General features: G+C 37.2%; 1 protein-coding gene across 1 annotated transcript in view; it reads right to left on the bottom strand.

Annotated features, from left to right (window-relative positions):
- LOC115216809 overlaps nt 1–12500 on the bottom strand; it is a 60968-nt gene that overhangs the window by 29677 nt on the left and 18791 nt on the right. The window contains exon 2 of the mRNA XM_029786390.2: nt 8057–8240. Within this exon, the coding sequence (XP_029642250.1) occupies nt 8057–8167 (111 nt within the window). The 5' untranslated portion in view covers nt 8168–8240. The remainder of the gene's footprint in view (nt 1–8056; nt 8241–12500) is intronic.

Below are 12500 nucleotides of genomic sequence, written 5' to 3'. Positions count from 1 at the left end.
AAATTCGTACGAAAAAAAAACAAAAAAAAAAAACAAATCCCTCCTGATGTGCAGTTAGTTTCTGGTCCTTTCAACCCCTGTTGTGGTAATGGTGCCATAGTTGATTGCGCTGAAAAGTGGTTCCAGTGCTGTGCAATACTTTTTCCACTCAAAACAAATCCACGCACAGGAACTTCTTGAACTCTCGGAGCGTTTTGCACGGGCTTACTGTGTTAAAGAAGCGATCTCACTCGGTCATGAATTGACTTCCACCATATACATGTACATATGCAAGGGCAGGCATGACTGTGTGGTAAGAAACTCGCTTCCCAGCCATATGGTTCCGGGTTCAATCTTACTGCGTGGTACTTTTGGACGAGTGTCTTCTTCTATAGCTTTGAGCCGACCAAAATCTTGTGAGTGGATTTGGTAAATGGAAACTTAAAGAAGCCTGTCATATATATATATATATATATATATATATATACGCGTGTGTCTGTGTGTGGGGTGGTGGTGCGTGCGTGCGTGCGTGTGTATTTGTGTTTGTCCCACACCGGTGTTGGTGTGTTTACATCCCCGTAACTTAGCGGTTCTGCGAAATAGTTCTGATGGAATAAGTACTAGGCTTAAAGGAATATAGAAAAAAGATAAGTTCTGGCGTCGATTCATTCAACTAAAAAGTCTTCAAGGTGTTGCCCCAGCTCGGCCTCAGTCTGATGACTGGATCAAATAAAAAATAGAATATGGAAGATATATATATATATAAGAAAATTAGACAGATCAATGTATAAAGTATATTAAATACATGACATACAAAATATGTATATATATATATAATATATATATATATATATATATATATATATATATATATATATATATACTTTATTTTAAGCAGCAGAAAATTCAACAAAATCTGTTACTCTGAGTTTCTCGTTGCCGTTCATCAGACAGTTTTTGCTAGCAAAAACTGTCTGATGAACGGCAACGAGAAACTCAGAGTAACAGATTTTGTTGAATTTTCTGCTGCTTAAAATAAAGCATATTACTCTACCACTGGTATTTGAGTACTCTTTTTTCCACCTTGTTTCACATTTATGTGTTTACTCCGGTATATATATATATATATATATATATATATATATATATATATATATATATATATATATATTATATATATATATATATATACAAATAAATGAAAGAATGGAGTTGAACGACGATTTAACAAAATTCCTTTATTTTCGACATATGTTTTGAAGGCAGCCTTCGAAACATATGTCGAAAATAAAGGAGTTTTGTTAATTCGTCGTTCAACTCCATTCTTTCATTTATTTGTATTTAAAAAAACAAACAAATTTCCACACGATAGCACGTGATCTCTGCCCTAGGCATGTAGCTTCAACCGTGTTTCTCTGACGTGAATTTGCTACCCAGGTATCGGTTAACCGAATTATCCATAATAAGATAATTCATTCAACTACTCAATTATTCATATATATATATGTATGTATGTATGTATGTATGTATGTATGTATGTGTATATATATAAAAAAAAGGCCAACTTACACGGTATAAATGATATAGAAACGGGTGATATAAACGGGTGGAAGAAAGGTAATGGATGGCTGGGCCCCCATAAACTGCTGTTGGATTTGCAATACCTTTCTTCCACCCCTTTAATTTTCTGTATCATTTATACCGTGTAAGTTGGACCTTTTTTTTATATGTATACATATATACAGATTGTACTCTGTATCATTTCGATACTTTATATATTGATGATCTGTCTAATTCGCTTATCCTCATATTTGCTTCCAGTTTGAATCTCTCAAGTTTGAATCTCTTGAATAGAATCTAAGTGCATTCTATACAGAGAATATCTGGATCATATGTATTGAGTTGGTAAAGATGTTCATAGCGTTTTTTAAGTGAAATTAAAGATAGCTGGATATACCGTTTCTCATTTTGTTCCTCTATCTTTCGCCATATTTGAGACAGCTTCATGATCCCGTCCTCCGAGAATTTGGCATCTTTCTGGATCATGGACTGGTGTAAGTAGTTTTTACATTCTTTTAAAGAATCGAAGTTTTTCCCATTAAGAGAATTTTGCAGGGGTCGGATTAAATGATAATCCGAAGGTGCAAGCTTAGGTGAGTACGGTGATTGGGGTAGGACATCCCACCCAAGATGCACCAATTTTTGCCTGGTCTTCAAAGAATCGTGCAGTCTAGTGTTGTCCTGATGAAAGACAACATCCTTTTGGTTGGCCAATTTTGGACGTTTTTCATCAATTGTCTCCTTTAATTAGTCTAATTGGGAACGATAATAGTCTGAATTTAACGTCTGACTTCGTGGAAGTAGCTCATAATACACAATGCTCTTCTAATCCTACCACATACAGACAGCATCACTTTCGGATACAGACCAGCTTTTGCAGAGTTTGAAGACGGTTCATCTTGTTTTCCTCAGGACCTTTTTCGTTTTATGTTGTTGTAAATAATCCATTTCTCATCACACGTGATCATTCTTTTCAAAAATGGATAATTTTTGTTTCATCTCAGCGAAAACTCATCTGTCTACAGGTGACTATTATCCTGCTTGAAAACAAGTGTGGGCTAGTGGCCGGAAGAGCATCCGGTCGTAGAAAATCTGCATCAATATACTCTGTGCGGCCCATGTAAGCCAGGAAAAGAGGACTATATTAATATATCCACTGTAAGAGCTCCATTATTGATATGTCTTAAGGCGGCGTGCTGGCAAAAGGCTTGGCGGAATTTTGTCCGTCTTCTTGTTCCGAGTTCAAATTCCGCCGTGGTCGGCTTCGCCTTTCATTTTTTCGGGGTCGAGGAAATAAGTACCTGTTAAGCTCTGGGGTCGATTTGATAGACTTACTCCTTCCCGAAATTGCTGGCCATGTGCCAAAATTTATGACCATTATTAATATCTCCTTAAATTCCAAATTATTATTACTTCAACGCATTATGTGTAATAGAAATGTGTGTTTGTGTATGTATATATAAAAGTATTTGTGTGTGTCTTCATGTAGGTGTATATATATGAATTTAGTTGACGGAAACTGTGTGGAAGCCCGACGGATATTTCGCATGGATCAGCATAAGAGAACGATAGAACAAGTTCAAGACTTTTTAAAAAATGTACTAAAAAAGTAAGTAAACCCTTCAACCCGGTGATAAAACACAGACATAAAAACACACATTCAAACATACACATACATATATTGGATGGGCTTCGACACGGTTTCCTCACAGATTTACCCACATGGCACTGGTCGGCCCAGAGCTATAGTAAAAGACACTTGCCCAAGGTGTAGCGCAGTAGGACTGAACCTAAAATCCCGTGGCTACAAAACGAGCTTCTTACCCACGCGGCGGCATTGCCAGCTCCCGAGAAAAGAAATGGAAGATCAAGGCTGAAATATCTGAGTCGGTTTAACACTGGCTGACCTAGGGTTAAACAACACGAGTCGTTTCTCCACTCTCAGTCACCGATCTCAAAACACCTGTTAAGATTAAGGGCGCTCCTTTCCTCCTTCGAATAAATGATAAAGAAAAGAAAAAGAAAGAGGATACTCTTTACTCAAATTGCTTCTAATATAAGCAAAAACCCTGAAATTTGGGGGAGGGAGTTAGTCGATACCATCGGCCCCAGTACTTGACTGGTACGTTATTTTGTCGACTGTGGAGGGATGAAACACAATTTTCTTTAGTGAGATTTAACTGTTTAGCATTTAAACCGGCCAATATGGCCCAAATATTGTACCTGTTATGTGTTCAAAACTGTCAGATTTGACCTCTTACACATACTCTACAATGTCATTCTAGAAATAAGCAATCACATTCATCAAAATTTTGAAGCTATGAGATAAAGCACAATTAAGTATGAGAATAAATAAGCATTGCATTTGGCGGAGTAATCTGAATGCTTAAGGGAGCGATTACCGAAATAATTATCGCAATTTGAGGATCAGAAAGCAAAGCAGGAATTGTTTCAAACGCAGGGCTTTGTCTTAAAAACACACCAGCATTAGTTGTATGGAAGCGTAGAAATATAGTGGAGAGTGGGGATATAATATAGGGTGGCGCAATGGCCCAGTGGTTAGGGCAGCGGACTCGCGGTCGTAGGATCGCGGTTTCGATTCCCAGACCGGGCGTTGTGAGTGTTTATTGAGCGAAAACACCTAAAACTCCACGAGGCTCCGGAAGGGATGGTGGTGATCCCTGCTGTACTCTTTCACCACAACTTTCTCTCACTCTTACTTCCTGTTTCTGTTGTACCTGTATTTCAAGGGGCCGGCCTTGTCACTCTCTGTCTCACGCTGAATATCCCCGAGAACTACGTTAAGGGTACACGTGTCTGTGGAGTGCTCAGCCACTTACACGTTAATTTCACGAGCAGGCTGTTCCGTTGATCGGATCAACCGGAACCCTCGTCGTCGTAACCGACGGAGTGCTTCCAATATAGGGTGCGGCAAAAAACACCTTCGTTTTACAGGTTGATAAATATTTCAACAGAATAAGCATAGCCTGTTGAAACCATGCTGGTAGCTAAAACAAAAATGATAAAGCATTAAGCTACATGAAAACGCCATTATCATCTGCTTAACTAGCGCCGCAACAATGGCCATGTGACATATGGCAGGTTTTCCTGTCACACCCTAAATATACATAATAAATTATTATTGAACGTTGTGTTGCGTAAAGGGTGCCTGTATAAAGCCAACATTCTGAAGTCGCTGGGCGTTAGCAACAATTACATGATTAAGATATAAGCTACCCATGATAATTAATCATAATGTTATTCTGGTTAAATTTGACAGAGACTAGAGAGAGAGAGAGAGAGAGAGAGAGAGAGAGAGGAGAGAGAGAGAGAGAGAGAGAGGGAGAGAGAGAGAGAGAGAGAAGAGGGAGAGAGAAAGAGAGGCAGTGAGAGTGGGGAGGAAAACACAGAAGAGGGAGACAGAGAGACTCAAGAAAAATTGGGCGGCCCTCAGTTAAGGACAGGAATTTCCATTCAAGTTATCATTTTACTCGTTTGAGTCACTGAACTGCGACCATGCTGGAGCACCAGACTTCGTTGATCTAGCACTTGCTTTTACCTGCGACTCATTTTATCGATCTCTATTTCTTGAATGCGCCACAAGTTAACTTCAACTTTTAGACGTGAACGGATGCCAATGGATAAGCGCTGAAATGCTCCAACTTGTATACTCTTTACTCTTTTACTTGTTTCAGTCATTTGACTGCGGCCATGCTGGAGCACCGCCTTTAATCGAGCAACTCGACCCCGGGACTTATTCTTTTGTAAGCCCAGTACTTATTCTATCGGTCTCTTTTGCCGAACCGCTAATTAACGGGGACATAAATACACACCAGCATCGGCTGTCAAGCAATGCTAGGGGGACAAACACAGACACACAAACACACACACGCACACATACATATACATATATACGACGGGCTTCTTTCAGTTTCCGTCTACCAAATCCACTTACAAGGCTTTGGTCGGCCCGAGGCTATAGTAGAAGACACTTGCCCAAGTTGCCACGCAGTGGGACTGAACCCGGAACCATGTGGTTGGTAAACAAGCTACTTACCACACAGCCACGCCTGTCATGATTAGTTATAGGATTCATTAGAATCTAGACACAGCAGTACGTTGGACGTCAGAAATGGCCAGGTACAACGGCGGCGAGCTGGCAGAAACGTTAGCACACTGGGCGAAATGCTTAGCGGTATTTTGTCTGTCATTACCTTCTGAGTTCAAATTCCGTCGAGGTTGACTTCGCCTTTCATCCTTTCGGGGTCGATTAAATAAGTACCAGTTACGCACTGGGGTCGATATAATCGACTTAATCCGTTTGTCTTTCCTTGTTTGTCCCCTCTATATTTAGCCCCTTGTGGGCAATAAAGAAATAAGAAATGGCCTGGTACAATAACGTAGAGTTCACAGTGAGGTAAAACAACTGTAAAGATATTGTGTTGGTAGGATACAGTAGATATGTAAGTACAAAATCCAATGTAAATCGCAGAACTGACCCAGTGCTGGTTCTAGGTGCGGCCTAGGCACAAAAGCAAGAACTCAAATTGGGGCTTAAAATTTACTACAGCTGTTTCGATAGAATTTTATTGATGTATTCATATATTACACCATAGCATATAATCCACTATCATCAGATAAAGTTTTAAACAGGTACAAACAGGTGAGATAATATCTGTTTAAAATTTTACCCGATGATGGTGGGTTATATGTTATGATGAAATCTATGAAATACATCAATAAAATTCTACCGAAACAGCTGTCATAAATTTTAAACCTCATTTGTGTTCTTTTCCATGAGTGAGAAGGCAGTGCATGCCATCAAAGTGACACTGGGATACAAATATACGAAGCCCAATGTACCCACCATAACTACCCGTCCGATAAGGGTACACCAGGCACATACATCACAACTATATGTGCGCAACATGGCGATCGCATACCAAGATAAACAGTTCATAACCTTGCAGTTAGAATTTTCTTCATGTCGAGCAGCCCATCTTGCTCAAAAGGTCCCTGAATAAGGGTTGTTTAAGGATGTTGAAAGAAATACCCATGTTTCCAGAGGGGAATTATTCAAACTACAATGAACTCCTCCCCTACTATTTCTGCCCATGATCAGAAATGCAGATATTGTCAACCACTAAGGGATATCCTCAACTGACAAGCAAATCTGTGGTATTGAGCAGAATATTTGCTGTAGCCCATCTTTTATACCAAGGCAAAACAATGGACATGATAACATTTCCAATCACTTCAAAAATTATGAGAGCCACCGCCTGGTACTGCATCAGGGCATTTATAATAATAAAAATAAAAATAATAAAATAATAATAATAATAATAATAATAATAATAATAATAATAATAATTATTATTATTATTATTATTGTTACTATTATATACGTACCAGTTGAACACTGGGGTCGATGTAATCGACTCGTCTCCCGCCCCATAATTGCAGCCCTTGTGGCAAAATTTGAAGCCATTATTATTATTGTTGTTGCTGCTGCTGCTGCTGCTGCTGCTGCTGCTGCTGCTGCTGCTGCTGCTGCTGCTGCTGCTACTACTACTACTACTACTACTACTACTACTACTACTACTACTACTACTACTAATATTATTGTTGCCTTTGCACTGCTTCTAACGCTGGAGATGTACTACGGTGTCAGCTGTTCACTACCAATGAACTAAGGTAACACCTCTTATTTTTCGAGCACCTTCTGGAGTATTCGACCGGTTCCAATCAATGCTGTTCTCTGCAAGTGCTCCACCCTTATAGCAACCCCTATTTGTTCCATGTACTTCTCGAGATTTTTACTCAGTTCCCAGGGTTCTGACAATTATTGGTTATACTACCAACTTTTTCCTCGACCACAACTGCTTAACCTCCCAAGCTAACCTGTTATATCTATCGACTTTTCTTTCTTCCTTATCGCATACCTTGTTGTCAGCTGGGCATGCTTTATCTATGATCCAGCATAGTTTGCGTTCTTTCTCAATTAACACTATGTCTGGCTTCCTATTCTCCATCTCATGGTCGCACTGAATCATAAAATCCCATAGGATCTTCGCATTATCATGTTCGATGATGCCTTCGGGTTTGTGGTCGGACCAATTTTTTGCTCTCTCAAGTCCTTACTTGTTGCAAAGTGTCCAATGGACAATCCTTGCTATATGGTCGTGGCGTCTCTTATATTCCTTCTGGGCTCGTGACGTACTTTGGCTGGTTATATGCCATACGGTTTCACCATTTTGTACCTCCATTCACGGTTCTCAAACATATCCTAATTTACGAAACTAATTTACAGTTTCTCTCTCTCTCTCTCTTACTTTTTTATTTATTTATTTTTGTTAGAATGCGCAACTCATTACTTGTTACCTCAGATTGTTGTTGCCGCTGGCTATAAAAAGTTTATAGAGTTTGAGCAACTGATAGACGGACTGACAAACAGACAGACGGACGTTGGATGAGAAAGCGGTTTAAAGAAAGAAAGAAAAACAAGAAAGAAACTTACCCGACAACCACGCGCATGCGTTACGGCAATAATCGAAGTGAATAGCAGACAGAGCGAGTGCAGACAGCATTTGATGTTGTTACTCTGACCAAAATAGATGCGTGAATTCATTTTGTGTGGAAAGGTGACTGAAGAGATCTTGCACTTTATACTACACACGCTCCCTCCCTCACGGTGTTCTTAGCTGAAAACAAGAGAAAGAAAACACTCATTTTTGGAAGCGGTAGTGTTGTTGATAATAATAACAACAATAATAATAATAATAATATAATAATAATAATAATAATGATAATAATAATGATGATGATGATGATGATGATGATGATGATGATGATGATGATGTTGATGGTGGTGATGGTGATGATGAGGATGATGATCATGATGACGATGGTGGTGGAAATGATGATGGTGGTGGTGATGATGATGATGATGGTGGTGGTGGTGATGATGATGATGACGATGGTGGTGGGGATGATGATGTGGTGGTGGTGGTGATGATGATGATGACGATAGTGGTGGTGATGATGATGTGGTGGTGGTGGTGGTGATGATGATGATGACGATAGTGGTGGGGATGATGATGTGGTGGTGGTGGTGATGATGATGATGATGACGACGATGATGATAATATATTATATAATGCTACCACATACCGCGCTGTCTTCCAATGTTAAGATAAGTTCCTACAAACAATACAGACGCGTTCAGCGCAGTATTTCCCAACCTATTTTCGATGACGACACACAGATGAGTTATGTATCTGAACTTGTCGAAACATCTGGTGCGTTTTCATTTTGGAACTGTTACAAGTCTATTTTCATGTTATCAATGTCCAAAGACGAAATGTTCCAACGATGTTGTAGTAACTTCATAACAATTCCCGAATAGTAAACGTGACTGATGCCACAACCTAACTACTTCTATGGAAATTTAAACATTAATTTACGTTTAAAATTCCTCTCCCGTCGGCATCCCTCTCTCGCATCTTCACTCACTCTGTTTTTATATATATATATATATATATTATATATATATATATATATATATATATATATATATATATATATATATATATATATATATATATATATATATATATGTGTGTGTGTATATATGTATATATATATATTTATATACTACTAATAATATAGGATGGAATTTTTTCAGAAAAAAATTTCATCAAAAAGTGGCAGCATATTAAAATGCCTTTAAAGGTTAAAATTATAAACAACTTAGAAACAAGGGCAAAAGGAAAAAAGATTTCCATACCAATATGCTGAAAAATAGACTTTAAATCGTCAATTTCCACATTTATAATATACATTCACTATAGATACACGTCGTGCTGAAATCGAGGAGAGCTAGCCAACAACTTTTTTCTTTTAAATAACGAACTTTTTTTAAAAAAGAATTCTGTTGGCTAGCTTTCTTCGATTTCAGCACGACGTGTATCTATAGTGAATGTATATTATAAATGTGGAAATTGACGATTTAATGTCTGTTCTCAGCATATTGGCATTGAAATAATTTTTCTATACCCTTGTTTATAAGTTATGTATATATATATGTATATATATATATATATATATATATATATATATATATATATATATATATATAATATAATATATATATACCTATTCAAATCGCCCGCCAACCACCTCATTGGCGGGCGATTTGAACTGGCCTTGTACATACGTGCATATATATGTATGGACGTTCGTATATGTAAGTATAACGTGTGTTCTGTATATATATATTTGTATTTATGTGCCCATCTGATATATTCAACTGACGAAAGCAGAGCTTATTTGAAGCAAAGCTAGAAATCCAGGATCTTGAATTATCCATTAATATCTTTTTGCCAGTTTATTTTGTCTCTCTGTCTTATCTCATGGTGTGATATGAACATTTAATACTGAAATTAATATTATATGAAGAAGGTTGCGAAACGGCCGTGATCCTTTGGAAGCAGTTAAATAAATATATTTTCACCTCTCTTACCTCCTGACTTTGTGTTTATATATGTTCCTCATAAATTTACTTCATCGATCTTTTGGATTATCGGTTATATGAACACTCTATATTACACTTCTTTGTAATGGTTTACTATAGGGGCTGTTAGCCGAGTCTGTACGCGGAGCTTTCTGTGATAGCCGCATGATTCTCAGAATCCACATCTTAAACGATTAACTTAGACATAAATATAGGTATACATACGGATGTATGTATGTATGTATGTATGTATGTATGTATGTATGTATGTATGTATGTATGTATGTATGTATCAGTAGATAGATAGATAGATAGATAGATAGATAGATAGATAGACAGATAGATAGATAGATAGATAGATATAGCTAGCTGCTTGCAGATATAGATGTCTCTTTGAAAATCAAAGAAAAAGACTATATCTATGGACAGCTGCTTCGGAACCTCCAGTTTCTACATCCAGACTATGAATTCATATTCATATAAATATTAATTCGATCAGTAGGTTTTGTTAGTAAATGCTTAAAGGAGAATCTAGATAAACTGCGATTTTCAGAAAGAGAAATCGACCGGCTCTTTCGTACATTACAAGTGCAATCTGTGAGTGGAACAGTAAAAATATGCAAGACTTTTCTCAAGTTCCAAGTATGAATTTGTCTGTGTTAACTACATCCCAAAGATGGAGCCTTGTATCTTTGTTGGAAACCGGCTCCCTCCTCAGTGGAAGATTTATAATAACTAAATATATATATATATATATATATATATATATATATGTGTGTGTGTGTGTGTGTGTGTGTGTGTGTGTGTGTGTGTGTGTGGTGTGTGTGTGTGTATATATATAATTCCAAGAGAGTTAGAGGTTGTGAATCCAACCAACTAAGGGATAATATCTATCCAATATACTGCTGGTAGAATACCCAATTATTAATTCCACTACTGAATGTAATAAATGGGTGAGGTTAAAAAGTTGTTTTACCCTTAATTTATACAGCAATAAAAAATGGAGGAGGGGATCAAGAGGTGGTATTGATCAACTTTTAGACATTATATTATGTCTATTTATGTATTAAAAAAAAACAATTATAACATTATACATACATATATAACATATAAAATATAAAAATACCAGTAATTATTAAGATATATAACGTAGAGCATAGAAAGTAGAATAGTATTTTACAGCTGTTTCAGCCAAGAAGTCATAGTACCGCACTTTACTTTCATCCCTTCTGTGGACCGAAGTGTTTGGTAGATAAGATTAAGGTACTTGGGTGTGCCTCTGGGCTTCGTCAGAGAGTTTAGAAAGTTCATAAGGTCAAGTTATAAATATAAATACATATATATGTGTACATATTACATGTACATCTATATATTTAAGTAATAATTAAAATCAAACTAAAGTATGATATAAACGTAACATAACAAAAGTAAAAATAGCAATTGGTATAAAATTGCATCAATGATTTGAACTTGAATAAGTGGTTTCACATGATGGGAATAAATTTAAAATGAAATTAGAGTGCAGAAATGGAATAGTCCAGATGGATAATAAAAAATTAAATTAAGGAAAAGACTATTGTCTATAAAGTATACAATGTAGAGAAAAAAGAAGATTTGAACACCTGGAAGAAAGCACCTTCGAAAAGTGTCTTGGTGCGACTATGAAAGTTATCTAACCAGAGGCGGTAAATTCGCCACAATAGAAGCAAGGTTCGAGTCAACAGAGCGTGCAAGGGAGTACTCGACTCGAACTTGCAAAGCGGAAATATTTTATTTTTACCTTTATATCTGGGACGTAGGACGTCCCGGAAAAAAAATTTAAATGCCCTCCCTCTCCGAAGTAGAGGTAGGCTGGATTGTAGCCATACTTCTATACAAGAGGGAGGACAAGATACAATTGATCGAAATTACAAGAGACGGGCTAACAATTCCAGTCTGTTATATATTTTGAGTATTGTTATCACTAGCGATATCAAGATATAACTTTGTATTTTGTATTATATGTGTAGATGTATATATATAGATGTACATGTAATATGTACACATATATATACACATATATACATGCACTAGCACTATGACCCGGCAACGACGGGTCATAATGCTAGTATACATATAAGCATGCGATGTGTTTTCTGTTGAGGGCTTCAGGTAACGGTCCACAATATGTGGGTTAGAGTTTATATTAATACCTGTGATATCAGTCGGTACTAAAAGTAATAAGTAAAGTACCCCATTTTACTTCCATCCCTTCAGTGAGCTGAATTATCTGGTAGATAAGATTAAGGTACTTTGGTGTGCCTCTGGGCTTCGTTAGAGAGTTTAGAAAGTGGGGTACTTTACTAAAAGTAATAAGTTTCCGGGTGTAAATACTTTATTATTTTCCGTTACTTTTTGTTTATCGAGTATCTGAAATCCTGCGGGAAGTTTAGAAAGTCCCGTATTCTAA

The sequence above is a fragment of the Octopus sinensis genome, linkage group LG10 (genome assembly GCF_006345805.1).
Source record: "Octopus sinensis linkage group LG10, ASM634580v1, whole genome shotgun sequence".
Classification (NCBI taxonomy): domain Eukaryota; kingdom Metazoa; phylum Mollusca; class Cephalopoda; order Octopoda; family Octopodidae; genus Octopus; species Octopus sinensis.
Note: the sequence above shows the minus strand (reverse complement) of the source record. Positions and strands in the feature narration are given on the sequence as shown.